Below are 19,183 nucleotides of genomic sequence, written 5' to 3'. Positions count from 1 at the left end.
CACCTGCGGAACAGATGTACGTGTGACCGTGTCAATCTGTGTAAGACCAGCTGAAATAGCTTGGAGTGCCCATACTGCTGCGAATGCTGGAGCAAACGACGCGCCGATAGCTTCATAGATGGATTTCAACCAGAGCTCCATCTGTCTGTCAGTGGCATCTTTAAGTGCAGCCCCATCCTCCACTGCAACTATGGATCTAGCCGCAAGCCTGGAGATTGGAGGATCCACCTTGGGACACTGGGTCCAGCCTTTGACCACGTCAGGGGGAAAGGGATAACGTGTATCCTTAAGCCGTTTGGAGAAACGCTTATCTGGATAAGCGTGGTGTTTCTGGACTGACTCTCTAAAGTCAGAGTGGTCCAGAAAAGTACTTAATTTACGCTTGGGATACCTGAAATGGAATTTCTCCTGCTGTGAAGCTGACTCCTCCACTGGAGGAGCTGGGGGAGAAATATCCAACATTCTATTGATGGACGCGATAAGATCATTCACTATGGCGTCACCATCAGGTGTATCCAGATTGAGAGCGGTCTCAGGATCAGAATCCTGATCAGCTACCTCCGCCTCATCACACAGAGAGTCCTCCTGCTGGGACCCTGACCAGTGTGATGAAGTAGAGGGCCGCTCATAGCGAGCTCGCTTAGGCTGTCTGGGACTGTCGTCCGTGTCAGAGCCGTCACCCTGGGATGCATGGGACACCCCCGGAGCCCGGAGCTATTCCAACTGAGGGGGACCAGGGAGCAGTGATTCAACCGTGCCCATGGTCTGAGTTACTGGTCTAGACTGCAAAGTTTCTAGAATTTTAGTCATAGTCACAGACAATCTATCAGCAAAAACTGCAAACTCTGTCCCAGTCACCTGGACAGTATTCACAGGTGGTTCTCCCTGGGTCACCTCTAGCAGAGGCCCCGGCCGAGCAAGTGCCACAGGGGCCGAGCACTGCACACAATGGGGGTCAGTGGAACCTGCCGGTAGAATAGCCTCACATGCGGTACAAGCAGCATAGAAAGCCTGTGCCTTGGCACCCTTGCTTTTTGCGGACGACATGTTGTTGTCTCCTCTGAGCAATCTAGGAGGGTATATAGCCAAGAATCACCAGCGACCGTACAGTGCAATGTATAGCATGCAAGCATAAAAATACAATTGTACACTTCGGCACTAGTGGGGTCAGCACCGGAGGTGCCGCTTACCGCCCGCTCAAAGCGGGTGTGTGGTCGCCAGAATCCAGTGTCTGGGTCTCCCAGAACTTGTCTCCCTTCTCCAGCTCAGACTGCACACAGGAATGGCTGCCGGCGTTCTGTGAAGAGGGGCGGACCGTGGGCGTGCCTCAGACAAAGTGCGGGAAACTGGCGTCCCACTGTGCCCAGTGTGAGGGCTGGAGTATGTAAAGTAGACTCCAGCCCTCGGCGCTGACGTTCTGTACAGCGTCCCGCCCTTCCCCTGACTGGCAGGTCTGGGGGCGGGAACGAAACGAAACTAGGCCGCAAAAGCCGGGGACTCTAGTAATAAGCGCGGCCGTCAAATATGCACGGCCAGCGCGGAAGTCCCCGGCGCACCACAAGTCCCAGCCGCGCCGCAGTGTAAACTGCCAGCAGCGGCCGGCGCGGCAGTTCCCAATACAATAACTCCCTCAGCAAGCTGTAGTTAGTGTGGCACCAGCGCGCAGCGCTGTTGTCCCCGGCGCACTAACACACCCAGCCATGCTGCAGTGTGTCTGCGCGCGGTCTGTACGGGGACACAGAGTACCTTGACGTAGCAGGGCCCTGTCCCTGACGATACTCAGCTCCATATCCAGCAGATTCCCCAGGGGCCGTGGATGGAGCACGGTCTCAGTGCCTGGAGACCGGTAAAATCCCACTTCACCCAGAGCCCTAAGGGGGATGGGGAAGGATGCAGCATGTGGGCTCCAGCCTCCGTACCCGCAATGGGCACCTCAACCTTAAACACCGCCGACAAAAGTGGGGTGAGAAGGGAGCATGCTGGGGACCCTAGTATGGGTCCTCTTTTCTTCCATCCGACATAGTCAGCAGCTGCTGCTGACTAAACAGTGGAGCTATGCGTGGATGTCTGACCTCCTTCGCACAAAGCTTGAAAACTGAGGAGCCCGTGATCCCACGGGGGGTGTATAGGCAGAAGGGGAGGGGCTTTACACTTTTAAGTGTAATACTTTGTGTGGCCTCCGGAGGCAGTAGCTATACACCCAATTGTCTGGGTCTCCCAATTAGGAGCGACAAAGAAAGCACTCCGTGTACGTTTGGGAAACCTAAAATGGAATTTCTCCTGCTGAGAAGCTGACTCCTCAATCTGAGGAGTTGGAGGAGAAAGATCCAACACCTGATTGATGGACGCTATAAGGTCGTTTACTATGGCGTCCCCTTCAGGTGTATCAAGGTTGAGAGCGGCATCAGAATCAGAGCCCTGATCTGCCACCTCCGCTTCATCCTCCAGAGAGTCCTCATGCTGAGACCCTGAACACTGTGATGAAGTCGAGGGAAGCTCCCTGCGAGCCCGCTTAGCCGGTCTGGGACTGCGGTCCGTGTCAGAGTCCTCACCGTGGGACCTATGAGTCGCCCCAGGAGCACTTTGCTGCGCCGACCGAGGGGGGCCTGAGGGAAAAGGTTCAACAGTGCCCGGGGCCTGTGTTACAGTTCTGGACTGCAAAGCTTCTAGTATCTTAGCAGACCATTTATCCATAGACTCAGAAAGTTTGTCAGCGAATACTGCAAACTCTGTCCCTTTCACCTGGACAGTGGCAGCAGGTGGTTCCACCTGGGCCGAGGGTCCCACCAGTGGCAGAGGCTCCGGCTGAGTGAGTGTCACAGGGGCCGAGCATTGCACACAATGAGGGTAGGTGGAACCTGCAGGTAGCATAGCCGCACATAAGGTACAGGTTGCAAAGTAAGCCTGTGCCTTGGCACCCTTGCTTTTTGCGGACGACATGCTGTTGTCTCCTCTTAGAGCAATCAGAGAGGGTATATAGCCAAAGCACTAGTGCGGCCGTACAGAGTAAATGTATACAATATAATCATATAAATATACACTTCGGCACCCAGGGGGGCAAGCACCTAGTAACAGGTGTGCTTACCGACCGCCCTCAGCGTTTGTGTGACCACCAGATTCCCTGCCTGTGCCTCCCAGAGCTGTGGAGCTCGTCTCTGAAGTTCTCCAGCGTCAGAAGTGCTGATAGGAATGGCTGCCAGCGTTCTGAGAGGAGGAGGGGGCCGTGGGCGTGCCTTAGAAAGTGCGGGAATCTGGTGCCCCACGGTGCTCAGTGAGGGGGGAGGAGGATACAAAGTATGCTCCAGCCCTCAGCGCTGACTTCCAGTGCAGCGTCCCGCCCTTACCCCTGACTGGCAGGCCCAGGGGCGGGAATATGCGGTACTAGGCCGCAAAAGCCGGGGACTAAAGTTATAAGCGCGGCCGGCAAACAAGCGCGGTCAGCGCGGTAGTCCCGGCGCACAAACACAACCAGCAGCTGCTGCAGCGTCCATTAGACAGGCGCTCTATGCGCCGTCCCCAAGGGGACACAGAGTACCTCAGAGGAGCAGGGCCTGTCCCTGACGATACCCGGTCTCCTGTCCAGCAGATTCCCCCAGGGGCTGCGGAGGGAGCACGGTCCCAGTGCATGGTGACCGTTTAGGATCCCACTTCACCCAGAGCCCCTAAGGGATGGGGAAGGAAAACAGCATGTGGCTCCAGCCTTTGTACCCGCAATGGGTACCTCAACCTTAACAACACCGCCGACCAGAGTGGGGTGAGAAGGGAGCATGCCGGGAGCCCTGTTATGGGCCCTCTTTTCTTCCATCCGATATAGTCAGCAGCTGCTGCTGACTAAATTGTGGAGCTTGCGTGCATGTGTGCCTCCTTCAACACAAAGCATAAAAACTGAGGAGCCCGTGATGCACGGGGGGGTGTATAGGCAGAGGGGAGGGGTTTACACTTTTAAGTGTAATACTTTGTGTGGCCTCCGGAGGCAGAAGCTATAGACCCAATTGTCTGGGTCTCCCAATGGAGCGACAAAGAAATGTGCTCTTTCTAATGCTATCAGAATTAATATATTTTAGGGGTACCCTTTTTGAGAAATGTGACCTAAAAATAGGTAAAATTCGTTTTTTTTTTTTAAGTTTTTCATCATATATGTGGGTGTTAATATTTCCACAAATACATATGCTTCGACCGTGATATTGCAGCAATGCAAAGTCATGTAGATGTTTGGTGTACAGGGCAAAGCACCAGTTACTATTGGTTTTTGGTCTGAGTTATATATGGGCAAAGTTACGTTAAATTTTATGTGACGCGTTTTACAAGCTACTTTGACACAAAATTGCGGCCGAAATATTGTTTTGTCATAGCCGGTAATAATTTTATCGTGTTTAGCAGCAAAAGTTGAGCTAGTATGCCAAATTTCAGCATCATAGCCAGTATAGAACTCTAATGGCTATGTGCCAAAGTTTGCAAAATCCTCTTAGCTGAAGCCGCAGGCTTGGTGGAACCTCCAGTGAAAGGTCAACAGTGCCCAATGTATTTGAGATCTGGCCCTAAAAATTTACAGAACCTCTTTTCAAACATACATGTACATCCTTATAAATTTTCAACAAAATCGGAGAAGGTCGAGTGGGGACGATTTTTTAAAAGTGGTCCACTTGATGTGGAATGACCCATAAGTGTACCGCAGCTGCGGGTGCACTGAGTCCTGGGGGCTCTCCCCCTCACCCCGCCACAGGTGGAATGCTATGAAGCAGTCTGCAATTAGTCCATGTGCATCCAGTCAGTGTGACCTTTGCTCCAATTCCTTGAAGCTGCCTCTCCTTTCTTAAGCCCCCGGTCACAGAGCTTATATCAAACTCAGAGCCTGCCAGAGGAACTGAGGAAGTTTTTCATTTGCTCTGGAAATCGGAAGGATCTCACCTCATGTGGAGATGACAGTCTCTGCCTGGTCACGCTGGTGCAGTGTATAAACTCAGAGCCTGCCAGAGGGACTGAGGAAGTTTTTCTATCTGGTTCTGGAAAATCGGAATGATTACACCTCAGCTCCTGTGGAGATGGCAGTCTGATGCCTGGTCACACTTGGTGCAGAATGTGTACCAACTCAGAGCCTGCAAGAGGGACTGAGGAAGTTTTTATCTGCTCTGGGCTCTGGAAAATCAGCGCCATGAGACCTGTCGTCCAGTGAGTAACAGCCCAGGATCCAGCGTCGCAGGAGGGGGTACGGGGAGGCGACACTCCGCGTTCCCACCTGTTGATGGTTTTGGGAAATCGGTCCCCGGAGGAACAGTCGCCCTCTAAAAACAAAAAAGAGAATTTTGTTTACTTACCATAAATTCTTTTTCTTATAGTTCCGTATTGGGAGACCCAGACATTGGGTGTATTGCGTCTGCCTCCGGAGGACACACAAAGTACTACACTAAAAAGTGTAGCTCCTCCCTCTGAGCATATACACCCCCTGGATAACGAGATCTAGCCAGTTTAGTGCAAAAGCTGAAGGAGAATAGCCACCCACAGGTAAAGACAGAGCAAGAACCGGAACAACCGGAGCCTCTGTCTACAACAACAGCCGGTGATAACACGCGGAACAAGAAACTGCCAACAGGCAACAGGGAGGGTGCTGGGTCTCCCAATACGGAACTATAAGAAAAAGAATTTACGGTAAGTAAACAAAATTCTCTTTTTCTTTATCGTTCCTATGGGAGACCCAGACATTGGGACGTCTCAAAGCAGTCCATGGGTGGGAATAAACAGAAAACTGAGAAGTAGGCGGAGCCTAACTTCACAAATGGGCGACAGCCGCCTGAAGGATGCGTCTGCCCAAGCTCGCATCTGCCGAAGCATGAGCATGCACTTGGTAGTGCCTTGAAAAAGGTATGCAGGCTAGCCAAGTGGCAGCCTGACAGACCTGCTGAACCGTAGCCTGGTGCCTGAAAGTCCAAGAGGCACCGACAGCTCTGGTCGAGTGTGCCTTGATCCCAGCGGGGGAGGCACCTGAGTACACTGGTAGGCATCGGATATGGCCGACCTACACATAGATCCGGAGCGCCCGCACCAGATCCAGAGTATGCAACGCTTATTCAAAGCGATGAACAGGAGCCGGACAAAAGGAAGGCAGGGAAATGTCCTGGTTAAGGTGGAAAGGAGAAACCACCTTAGGGAGAAAATCCGGAGTCGGACGGAGAACCACCTTGTCTTGATGAAAAACCAAAAAAGGTGACTCCGAAGAGAGCGCAGCCAAATCAGAGACTCTCCTGATGGAAGTTATGGCCACTAGAAAGACCACTTTCTGTGAAAGACGAGACAAAGAAACCTCCCTAAGAGGCTCAAAGGGGGTTTCTGCAAAGCCGTGAGGACCAGATTGAGGTCCCAGGGATCCAAGGGCCGCCGGTAAGGCGGAATGATGTGAGACGCGCCCTGCATGAAGGTGCGCACCTGAGCCAGCCGGGCGATACACCGCTGGAACAGCACTGACAGAGCCGAGACTTGTCCCTTGAGGGAATTGAGGGATAGTCCTAGCTGTAGACCGGACTGTAGGAAGGACAGAAGGGTCGTCAAGGAAAAAAGCCAAGGAGCATGGCCGGAAGAGCGACACCAGGACAGGAAAATTCTCCAGGTCCTGTGATAGAGTTTTGGCCAAGGAAGACTTCCGAGCCCGAGTCATAGTGGAGATGACTTCAGGAGGAATACCAGAGACCGTCAAGATCCAGGACTCAAGAGCCACGCCGTCAATCTGAGAGCCGCAGAATTTTGGCGGAAAAACGGACCTTGTGAGAGAAGGTCTGGACGGTCCGGAAGATGCCACGGCACCTCTACGGACAGATGGAGCAGGTCTGGGTACCAAGCTCACCTGGGCCAGTCCGGTGTAATGAGGATGACCCGACGGCCCTCCATTCTGATCTTGCGCAGAACTCTGGGCAAGAGAGCTAGAGGGGGAAAAACGTAGGAGAGACGAAACTGGGACCAATCTTGAACCAGAGCGTCCGCTGCAAGGGCCTGAGGATCGTGGGAGCGAGCCACGTAAACCGGAACCTTGTTGGTGTGCCGGGATGCCATTAGATCCACTTCCGGAGTGCCCCACTTACGGCAGATTGACTGAAACACAGCCAATTGGTTTGACGGCTGAGATAATCTGCTTCCCAGTTTTACACGCCTGGGATGTAGACTGCGGATATGGTGGACTTTGAGTCCTCCGTCCATTGAAGGATGCGTTGAACCTCCAACATTGCCAGGCGGCTGCGTGTCCCGCCTTGGTGATTGATGTAGGCAACCGCTGTCGCGTTGTCTGACTGGACTCGGATGTGCTTGCCCGCCAAAAAGTGGTGAAAGGCTAGGAGAGCCAGAAGCACAGCTCTGGTTTCCAGCACATTAATCGAGAGGGCTGACTCGGACGGAGTCCAAGTGCCCTGTGCTCGGTGGTGGAGACATACTGCTCCCCAGCCGGATAGACTGGCATCCATGGTGAGGATCACCCAGGACGGGGCCAGGAAGGAGCGTCCCTGAGACAGAGAGAGGTGCCGAAGCCACCACTGAAGGGAGCCCCTGGTCTGTGGCGACAGAGCCACTAGCCTGTGCAAGGAGGACGTCTGCTTGTCCCAAGAATGTCCAGCTGCAGAGGACGCAGATGGAACTGGGCAAAAAGGAACAGCCTCCATTGACGCCACCATCTGATCCAGCACCTGCATCAGGTGCCTGATGGAATGACGGCGGGGCCTCGGCAGAGAGCGCACCGCCAGATGGAGGGACTGCTGTTTGACTAAGGGCAGCTTCACAAGTGCCGGCAGAGTCTCGAACTACATCCCTAGTACGTGAGCCTCTGGGTCGGAGTCAGAGTGGATTTGGGCAGATTGACAAGCCACCCGAATTGGGTTAGAGTGGCGAGAGTGAGCGAGACACTCCGCTGACAGACTGCGCTGGATGAAGCCTTGACTAGAAGGTCGTCCAGGTAAGGAAACACTGCCAACCCCTGGAGGTGCAGAACCGCAACCACTGCTGCCATGACCTTGGTGAATACTCGAGGGGCCGTGGCTAACCCGAAGGGAAGAGCCACGAATTGGAAATGTTCCTCTCAGATTGCAAAACGTAGCCAACGCTGGTGTGAAACTGCAATTGGCACATGCAGATAGGCATCTCTGATGTCGATGGATGGCAGGAAATCTCCTTGGGTCATTGAGGCAATGACTGATCGCAGAGACTCCATGTGAAAATGCCGCACCTGAACATGCTTGTTGAGAAGCTTGAGAACCAGGATGGGCCGGAAGGAACCGTCCTTTTTGGGGACTAGGAAGAGGTTTGAGTAGAAACCTCTGAACCGTTCCCGGGCGGGAACCGGTACAATTACTCCGTTGGCCTGCAAGGATGCCACGGCCTGAGAGAAGGCGGTGGCCTTGGAGCAGGGGGGAGTTGACAGAAAAAATCTGTTTGGCGGGCTGGAAGAGAATTCTATAATGTAGCCGTGGGAGATGATATCCCGCACCCACTGATCGGAGACGTGTTGAAACCACACGTCGCCAAAGTGGGAGAGCCTGCCACCGACCAAGGACGTTGCTGGTGCGGCCAGATAGTCAAGAGGAGGCTGCCTTAGTGGCAGCAGCTCCTGCGGTCCTCTGTGGACGCGCCCTTGTGCGCCAGACGAGGCCGAGGGCTTAGAGGATGACCAGTTGGAGGAACGAAAGGAACGAAACCTCGACTGGTTCCTACCCTGGGCAGGTTTCCTGGTTTTAGCTTGTGGCATGGAAGTACTCTTCCCGCCAGTAGCTTCCTTAATAATTTCATCCAGTTGTTCACCGAATAGCCTGGATCCAGCAAAAGGGAGCCCAGCAAGGTACTTCTTTGAAGAAGCATCTGCCTTCCACTCTCGAAGCCACAAGATTCTGCGGATAGCGAGGGAATTAGCCGAAGCCACCGCAGTGCGGTGAGAAGCCTCCAGCATGGCAGACATGGCATAGGATGAAGAAGCTGAAGCCTGGGATGTTAAGGCAACCATTTCGGGCATAGATTCCCTGGTGAGGGAATGCATCTCCTCCAGAGAAACAGAGATGGCCTTGAGAGCCCACACTGCTGCAAAAGATGGGGAGAACGAGGACCCAGCCGCCTCATATACAGATTTGGCCAGAAGGTCAACCTGGCGGTCAGTGGAATCCTTAAGAGAGGTGCCATCAGCCACTGATACAATGGTCCGGGCTGAGAGTCTAGACACCGGAGGGTCTACCTTTGGTGAATGAGCCCACTCCTTGACCACCTCAGGTGGAAAGGGAAAACGGTCATCAGAACCACGCTTTGGGAAGCATTTGTCAGGACAGGCCCTAGGCTTGGTCACAGTGGCCTGGAAACTGGAGTGGTTAAAGAACACACTCCTTGTCCTCTTAGGCAAGGTAAACTGGTGCTTTTCTGCCAGAGAGGGTTGCGCCTCTGATACTGGCGGATTGAGGTCCAGTACAGAATTAATGGACGCAATCAAATCACTAACATCTGCGTCACTTTCGGACAGATCAATGGTAGCGTCCGAGCCCCCAGTAAATGCATCCTCCTCGTTCTGCGAGTCAGCTCGTGAATCAGAGCCGCGGGACGAGGCAGGAGAGGGAACCCTGCGTCTCCTTTTAGGAGGACGGGGTCTGGGACGAGATGAAGAATCCTCTGTGAGCTCTGCTGAGAGAGCCCTAGCAGCAGAGGCGCCCTGAGAAGGGGACTGATGCATGTTCAGCAAAGTCCGGGACAGCTGTCCCATGAAGTCAGCAAAAGACTGGGAGATTGACCTAGAGAAGGATTCTACCCAAGCCGGGGGTTCAGCCGCCGGAGCAGCCGGAGGGACCACTGTGGGTGCGATTCCAGGCTGAGGCATTGTCAGGTTAGAGCTGGCATCACAATGTGGATATGTGCTCGGTTCAGGCAGTATGAGCTTACATGCAGTGCATATTGAGTACAGCCTTGCAGCCATGCTCCTCGTGTGAGACATGCTGCTGAAGTGGGGGCTCTGAGCCAGAATGACCCCCAGAGAGTATATAATAAGGTCCACAACCGGAGGTTGTGGCTTACCAGACCGTTTGTGTGCCCTCCAGATCCAACAGCCCGGACCCCCAAGCAGCTTAGCAGGGATGCTGCAGCCGGCGCTGATCCAGAGAAAAAACGCTGAGAAAATGGCGCCGGAGCGAGGAGAGGGGGCGGGACCTGCTCTGAGAGCGGGATCTGGAGGGCCAAGGAGATTTACAGGGGAGGGGACATGTACTCAGAGAGGAGTGTCCCTCCCCTGTGCCGAACAGCCGCTGGGCGGAGCCACACTATCCCTCTGCATGATTGACATGCGAGGGCAGTGAAATCGAAAGTAGGCCTCCGGCGAAGCCGGGGCCTAAATTTAAGTGATGCGGCCGGCGCGCAGGCACCATCGGCGCGGTTCTCAGGCGACAGCCAGAGAACCGGCCGGAAATGTCACAAAAGTTACACAGCACACTCTCCCACCATAATAAAGTACCGGGACCCCCCAAATATAAACGTCTCAGGTACTTAGCTTGTTGAGACGCAGGGTTCCAAGTCCCTGGGGATGAGTGCTCCGTCCAGCAGGATCCTGAAGGGCTGCGGATGGAGACCGGTCTCCTGCAAAGCAAGGAGAACCGTGCTGGCTCCCACTTCAAGCCAGAGCCCGAGGGATGGTGAAGGAGCACGGCATGTAAGGCTCCAGCCTTGTAAATCAACCTTAACAGCACAGCCGACACAGTGGGGTGAGAAGGGACATGCCGGGAGTCCAGGCTTGGACCCGCTTTTCTTCAAAAACTTTCCAAAAATGAAATATCAGATGAGAATGCATGTGTGGATGTGTGCCTCCTGAACACAAAGCAATGAACTGGCTAGATCTCGTTATCCAGGGGGTGTATATGCTCAGAGGGAGGAGCTACACTTTTTAGTGTAGTACTTTGTGTGTCCTCCGGAGGCAGAAGCTATACACCCAATGTCTGGGTCTCCCATAGGAACGATAAAGAAAAATTCTTGCTGCAGTAGTCTGCAGAGATGTGCCTCCTATAGACACTAAGCTAAAACTGAAGTAGCCTGGCTGGGCCAGGGGGTGTATACTGCAGGGGAGGAGCTAACATCTTTGCATCTACTTAGTGTCCTCCTATGGATAAGCAGCATAACACCCATGGTCCTGTGTCCCCTAATGAGGCGTCAGAGAAATAGGGTTTATATTCTGGGTAGGGTTTATTTTTGGGGAAACAAGGGTTAGGGTAAGTTTAGGCAGACAACCCAGAAGAATCATACTTACCAGACCCTGGACATTTGCTTTGCTCCCAGGTCCTCCTGCGATCCACAGAGGGTCCTTGTGTACTCAACAGCGATCCTCTCGCTTCCAGTCGGCACTCACATCACAAGATCATATAAACACACAAACATCCTGTCATACCGTAACTGCTTCTGGCCGGCAAAGCTGTGAAAAGCGACGTCCTCGATGCATTCCACCGCAGGTCCTTGAATTCCACAGCGTCCCATTTGGGGTCTAAATATGATTGTGGGGTCTGTCTTCTCTCTTTTGTGGGTGTCTGCTTTCTTTACTGAAGTGTCCTTCAGTATTCTTTAACTTGTTTAACTGCATGGACACTTCACTACTGAACTGCAACTAGGACTTATTTTCAGGGTAGGGCTCATATTTAAGCGTTACTTTGAAAAGGCCAAAAATTCCTGTTAGGGCTTATTTTCAGGGAAACACTGTAGATTTAGTATCGATGCATAACTACCCAATGTATCTTTTTTTGTGCACATTTGTTATAACATAAACATGCCAAATTAATGGAATTTATTTTGTGGCTATTTTTATTTTTTAATTGGTCCCTCTATGGACTTTAACTTTACTTTTCTCATCACTGTTACATGAAACAAAACATCACTTAGACCCTGCTCTTGGCATAATCTAACACGCCACCTTAATTGGCAGATCAGGTCATTATTTCACCTCCTGCTGTCCTTTGAACCACCGTGATTGCATTTCAAGGGGACGGATTGGGTGAAAAAGCGCTCCCTCCTTAACCCAAAGGTTGCAAGAACTATTGATCATGGCATTTAGAGGCTTAAATAGCAAGAGCTCAGCTATCACTTAAGCCAAGTTCTCAACAGCATGTGTGTATATACAGCACCTGTACCCGCATGGTCGCTAAAATGTACTGGTACGTCCATTAGAGAGGATTGGACGTACCAGAAGGTTCTATGTCAGGAATAGTTTAAAGGGGTTGTCCCCTTTGAGAACACTATGCCACATGATGAGTTGGTTATAAACAAACTTGAGTATTACTTGCCCTACCTGGGTCCAGCAGTGGCTCTCCCACTGGCCCGGTCTGGCTGCAGCAGCGACATCACTTCAACAGGGCTGTAGCCAATTGCTGAGCTCTATGGCTTATGCTATCTGCACGGACAGAGCCGCTGAGGTCAATGATCGGCTGCAAAACTGCCGATGTGACGTCACTGCTACAACCAAACACCCCCGAGAAGGTAAGCAATTTCTAGACATATGGTGAAAAATTTTCTGAAAGGGGATAATTATAAAATGTTGTGAAAAAAGATGGACAATTACTGTCCTTTGGAGCAAAGTACTGTAATGCGCAGGTGCGAGGAAAGGTCAAAGATCGCCAACGTATGCAGTACTCTGATCTGCCCTCAGAGAAAAAGTGTGCCTGCGCAGGTGTGCAATGGAGGCCTCTGTGCGGATGACGTAGGATGCATCGTTCACACGGAGCTGGGAAGGAGGATGGCGATAGAAGAGAGGAGGCAACAGACCGAGAGAAGCAGAGCCCATTGGACCCAACCGCCCCACAAGAGAGTATAATACAATACGTTTTTTTTTTTAGATTATACACAGTGGCCGGGGCACTTATATAAGCAGACACTTTAGGACTAACACTGCTGGAGTTTTCCTCACACGTCTTCAGCTTCAAAATCTATAGCAGCATCTGAAAGATTCCATATGCATATATCCCTAGTGTCTTTTATGGAGCCAGCTGCAGCAAAAATCAAATTAATGCTTAATATAACCTCACTAACAACAACTCAAAAGTTCACTGCAAATGTTGAATTTGTATGTCCCCATCACCTAGAATCAGGATTAAGTACAATTATTTGACATACCATTATCCCAGTCCTCTGAGCAGGGGGGCGAGTTCCATCGACTTGGACTCGCATCTCTCTTGTACATGCTTTTCTCATCAACTGTAAAATTAAGTTTATTATGAGAAAGGCATTAAAGACTATAAAAGATCAAACGATTGAAAGCAGCAAATTTCAATTTCAAGTGCATCATAATCTCGGAGAACAATTAATGTGACCTGTGCTCTACACTGACTTACCAATGTCTTGTTCAATGCAGCTTTTGTCATCGCATCTGGAAATGTGGAAACTCAGCTCTCCTCTAGCTACCATATGACGGGCATTAAAAGGGCAGGTGACAAGCTGACTGGCGAGGCTACTGTGGTTCTAGAACAAGAACACATCCGGTCACATATTTATAAACTGGAATGTATGAAAATAAAACTAAAAATAAATAGAAGTGGTTTGAATCACAAAATTTACCCCCCTCCCCCCACCAGCATCTGCTAAAACTGAAGACAAATCATACAGTCAGCCAGACTTATCAAATGAGAAGTTTGACATTAAAAGTGTTAGGCTACTTTCACACTTGCGTTGAACGGTATCCGTTGCATTGCGTTGTGTAACGGATGCAACGGATGTGTTGCATATAGTGACACAACGGATGCAACGGATGCTGCAAAACAACGCAATTCGTTTTGATTTTTTTTTTTTTTTTTTCCCGGTTTTACCAGCGGCAGACTATAGTGAACGATCAGCTGATCGTTCCCTGCAGCCGGCCGCTGGGTGATCAGCTGATTGCTCCCAGTAGCCGGCCGCCGGGTGATCAGCTGATCGCTCCCGCCCGCCGGGTGATCAGCTGATCGCTCCCGGCTGCCGGGTGATCAGCTGATCGCTCCCGGCTGCCGGGTGATCAGCTGATCGCTCCCGGCTGCCGGGTGATCAGCTGATCGCTCCCTGCAGCCGGCTGCCGGGTGATCAGCTGATCGCTCCCGCCCGCCGGGTGATCAGCTGATCGCTCCCGGCTGCCGGGTGATCAGCTGATCGCTCCCTGCAGCCGGCTGCCGGGTGATCAGCTGATCGCTCCCGGCCGCCGGGTGATCAGCTGATCGCTCCCTGCAGCCGGCCGCCGGGTGATCAGCTGATCGCTGTCACTTGCCGGCGCCCGGGCATGCCGGCGGGCGGGCGCTCAGCTGAGCGCTGTGACTTGCCGGCGGCCGGGCATGCTGGTGGCCGGTCATTCAGCTGAGCGCTGTCGCTTGCCGACGGCCGGGCGCTCAGCTGAACGTTCGGCCACCGCGAGCCAAAATAAAGTTTGATTTAAAAAAAAAAAAAAAAAAAAAAAGAGCATGCGCAGTGAAATCCAGAGGATTCCGCTGCTCAAAATAACGTTACATGCTGCGTTCCTCCCGCTGGGCGGAAGCAACGGAGCGTCGCCCAGCGGAAGCAACGCAGCTCCTTTTGGTACAATCCGTCAACCATACAAGTCTATGGGAAACAGCGGAATCCGTTAACGGATTCCGCTGTTTCCCAAAAGGGCGGATTGTAACGGAAGGAAAATAACGCAAGTGTGAAAGTACCCTTACTCAGAGTTCTGAATGTAAGATGGGTGAGGGGCTCAGACACCCATCACTGCCACCAACAGATGCTTCAGCTATGGCAGACGAATGGAAACAGTGAACGGAGTCAGAATAGCGCAGCTCCATACACTGTAATGGTAGTTATAGAAATGCAGTTCAGATTCTAGTAAATGCTTGTCATGTATGATCCAGTATATACGTGTGGTTCTACTCCATACACTTCTATGGGAGCAGTGGTGTAACATGCAACATTGCTCGGCCCACTGCGATGAGAGCATTGGTTTAATGTGTAAGATGAGCTAGGATTAGATAGGAGATGTGTATTACATGAAGGGATTAGATATAAGGCTCAGCGGAGTATCACCAGGACAGGATTAGATGTGTGGTCCTGCTCCATCCACTTGTATGGAAGCTGTAGTGTAAGGGGAGTTTGTTTTGTCCACTTATATAGAAGCAGTGTGTTACACTGCTTTATCTACGTCTATGGGAGTATCGGTGTAATATGCACTGGGATTAGATACAGGTCTAAGCACGGTATCATACAGGATGGGATTAGATACATGTGGCTTTGCTTCATACCCTTCAATGGGAGCTGTAGTTTAAGGTGAGAACTGCTCATTCAATTCAATGGGTGCATTGGTGTAAAACGCACTGGGATTAGATAGGCGGACTGTATTACAGGCTGGGATTGGATCCTGTGCTGGGATTAGATACACCTCTCTGTAGGGTGTACCAGACATGATGGGCATTAGATACACAGCTCTGGGTTGTACAACAGGTGATGAGCATTATATATGCAGTTCTGAGTTGTATCACAAATGATGAGCATTAGATATACGGCTCTGGGCTTAAATAAAAACAGAGCTTATCTCCTTCCACAGCAGTGAAATGGACAGAGGCTAGGTCACAGCTGGAAGAAGCCACAATGCAGGAGATGTGGTAGGACACCAACTACAGTTTGTCTATAAGAATCACAGAAGATACCTGTTGGGGTTTGGTTAAGGGTCCACCTAGGAATTCCCAGTTTCCAAAGACAAGATACTTTTTTGTAACTGTATAATGCACTAACCTTCCTGCACTTTATCAGGTGATAAGGAAAACGACAAGCTCTTATTTGGTGGTTGGAGTCATAAGGGCATTGCAGCAGTCTATCAGGATCCTGTGGGTCTATAGAATTAAAAAACAAAAACATAAGCATGTTTAACCCCAAAAGGCCTTCACGACCTTGGACATACTGGAATATTCAAGGTCATATCTCTGCCTTCAATGCAGGCTTGACCGCCGAACCCGCATCTTTCCCAGCACATGTCAGCTGATCAGCCCCATGTGCCTCTAACAGCCACGTGTGGATCTGAGATCCACTCTTGAATATGTGACAGCGGGATTTAACACACCGACAGGAAGCGCTACATTACCCGCTCCCACTGGTGGCCCAATTGCGTGATCGTAGGGAGCTTATGCGATGTCATGTCAAACACGGGGGTCAGTTGATAATTTCTTGTGAATGAGAAATTAGTTATTTCTCCTGTACAGAGCAGTGCTGATCGCAGCTTCAAGTCCCCTATGGAACTAGTAAATACAATAAAAAAAAAAAGTGAAAAATACATGGAAAAAAAAAAAAAAAAAAAAAGGTTCAAATCACTCCCCCTTTTGCCCTATTGAAAAGTGAGGAGGGGAAAAAAAAACAAAAAAACCACCACATATTTGGTATTGCTGTGTTTATAAATGTCCCATGAATCAAGATATAGAATGAATTAATCCGATCAGTAAAGCAGCTAACGAAAAAAAAAATATATCAAAGCGCGAGAATTACATTTTTTTGGTTGGTCCACAACATTACAATAAAAGGCAATAAAAGGCAAATAAAGCGTCACAACTACCCAAAAATGGTATCAGCAACAAAATGTCAACTTAGGTGCCAAAAAATAAGCCATCACACAGCTCCAGATTCTGAAAAATGAAAACCTTACGGGTCTCAGAAAATAGTACCAAGGGCGATTATTTTTAAATTTTACTTATTTCTTTTTTTCCCAACAAACTTCTGATTTATTTTTTTTTCCACCAAGTAAATATAAGAAAATCTATACATGTTTGGTATGGAAAATAAGGCTATATTCAGAGATGGTTTTTTTTGCAGCAAAACCTTACCTTGTGGCAGAAGTCTCCTGGTGGTTTTCTGCATTTCGTGCACTTCCTCAATGTACTTGTAGGTAGCGCGGGTTCAAAAGTAACTGAATGCTGGGCTCAGGACTCAAGTAAAATATATAATATACATACACATACTGTATATCATAATATCAAAATATATATATATATATATATATATATATATATATATATATAAGCAAATAATAAATAAAAAATACAAGTGCGCTATACCTACCGAGTCTCTGGCGCAGCTGCAAGTGCTGTCACTCATTCTACCTCCAGGGCCGCTCATTAGCCTCATATACAGTCACTGCTTACCATGCCCACTGTCTGTGATTAGGTGCAGTCAGACAGCACCCCCACCCTGAGTGGCAGCGTGTGTGACTGCTTCCAATCACAGGTGCTGTGTGAATCTATATTGTGGTATTAAAAAAAAATTAAAATAAATAATGTGATTTCCCCCAATTCGATACCCAGCCATGACAGCTGAGGGCTGGTATTCTGAGGGCAGGGAGACCCATGCTTACTGGACGCCACCCAAGCCTAAAAATAGCAGCCTGCAGCTGCCCAGGATCACCGCATCTATTAGAAGCGACAATCCCAGAACTTTAGGGCAATCGGGAAGAGCTGAATAATCTGGTGACAATCGGAGTAATAAAAGTAATAAGGGGTTAATGTCATCTCACAGCTGCCACTAAGCCCTAGACTAGTAATGGGGAAAGTCTATGAGCCCCCCCTATTACTAATCTGTAATTGAAAAAGAAATTAGTACCAACACCGAAAAAAGGCACAGGCTGCTATTTGTAGTCTGGTGGAGCCTAACAAGCATCGGTCTCCACAGCCTGAGAATACCACCCACCTGCTGTCGACTATCACGGCTGGGTCACAATAAAAAATTAAACCACATGCGATTCCTCCTACTTTGATACACAACCAAGATAAGAGCATGGCTGGTGGCTGCAGCCTGTAGCTGTATGCTTTGTGCTGAGTATCATAATATGGGGGGGCGACTCTACACCAATTTGTTTATTTTTATACCAAGATAGAGATCAGCAGACGGGGTCTGTGATTGCAAGAAGTCAGATGCTGTCACATGAGCTGGGGGCGCTTCTGACTGCCGCCAATATCACAGACCCCAGGACTGCAGTGCATATGCATGAAGGTTAATGAGCGGCCCTGGAAGTAGAATAAGCAGCCAGGAGTTACAGTCGCACCGGAAACTTTAAGTATAGCAAGTTTGCGTTCTGCCAGATACCCGAGATAAATTCTGGGTATCTGTAAATCCACCCATTGCTACTTGCAGGGTGAAAAACCATTAAAAAACGCAGAAAATAAATGACATGCTAATTCTTTCAAAAACGCAGCAAAACCCAAGAGAGGACAAATCAGTCAGGAAACAGTGCAGGCAGTGTGTGTGTGTGTGTGTGTGTGTGTGTGTGTGTGTGTGTGTGTGTGTGTGTGTGTGTGTGTGTGTGTGTATATCTTTGCGTTCATATCAGATTTCTGGAATCTCGGACTTTTCTGGGACTGTGAAGAGAAGGGAATTTTGTTACTTACCGTAAATTCCTTTTCTTCTAGCTCTTATTGGGAGACCCAGACGATTGGGGTATAGCTACTGCCCTCCGGAGGCCACACAAAGCACTACACTAAAAAGTGCAAGGCCCCTCCCCTTCTGGCTATACCCCCCCGTGGTATCACGGGTTCTCCAGTTTTAGTGCCAAAGCAAGAAGGAGGAAGCCAATAACTGGTTTAAACAAATTAACTCCGAATAACGTCGGAGAACTGAAAAAACCGTTCAACATGAACAACATGTGTACCCGCAAACAACAAAAAAATCCCGAAGGACAACAGGGCGGGTGCTGGGTCTCCCAATAAGAGCTAGAAGAAAAGGAATTTACGGTAAGTAACAAAATTCCCTTCTTCTTCAGCGCTCTATTGGGAGACCCAGACGATTGGGACGTCCAAAAGCTGTCCCTGGGTGGGTAAAGAGATACCTCATGTTAGAGCTGCAAAACAGCCCTCCCCTACGGGGGTGTCACTGCCGCCTGCAGGACTCTTCTACCTAAGCTGGCATCCGCCGAAGCATAGGTATGCACCTGATAATGCTTGGTGAAAGTGTGCAGACTCGACCAGGTAGCTGCCTGGCACACTTGTTGCGCCGAAGCCTGGTGTCGTAATGCCCAGGACGCACCCACGGCTCTGGTTGAGTGGGCTTTTAGCCCTGAAGGAACCGGAAGCCCCGCAGAACGGTAGGCCTCTAGAATTGGTTCTTTGATCCATCGAGCCAGGGTGGCTTTAGAAGCCTGCAACCCCTTGCGCGGACCAGCGACAAGGACAAAAAGTGCATCGGAACGGCGCATGGGCGCCGTGCGGGAAATGTAGATTCTGAGTGCTCTCACCAGATCTAG

At 50.3% G+C, this 19,183-nt stretch overlaps 1 protein-coding gene across 1 annotated transcript in view; it reads right to left on the bottom strand.

Moving 5' to 3' along the window:
• Window positions 1-19,183, bottom strand: part of LOC142292076 (gametocyte-specific factor 1-like) — a 157,900-nt gene that overhangs the window by 60,288 nt on the left and 78,429 nt on the right. The window contains exons 4-6 of the mRNA XM_075337175.1: window positions 15,697-15,794; window positions 13,308-13,434; window positions 13,090-13,170 (exon numbers count right to left, since the gene is read on the bottom strand). Of these exons, the coding sequence (XP_075193290.1) occupies window positions 13,090-13,170; window positions 13,308-13,434; window positions 15,697-15,794 (306 nt within the window). The remainder of the gene's footprint in view (window positions 1-13,089; window positions 13,171-13,307; window positions 13,435-15,696; window positions 15,795-19,183) is intronic.

The sequence above is a fragment of the Anomaloglossus baeobatrachus genome, chromosome 2 (genome assembly GCF_048569485.1).
Source record: "Anomaloglossus baeobatrachus isolate aAnoBae1 chromosome 2, aAnoBae1.hap1, whole genome shotgun sequence".
NCBI classification, from domain to species: domain Eukaryota; kingdom Metazoa; phylum Chordata; class Amphibia; order Anura; family Aromobatidae; genus Anomaloglossus; species Anomaloglossus baeobatrachus.
This window is presented reverse-complemented; position numbering and strand designations above follow the sequence as displayed.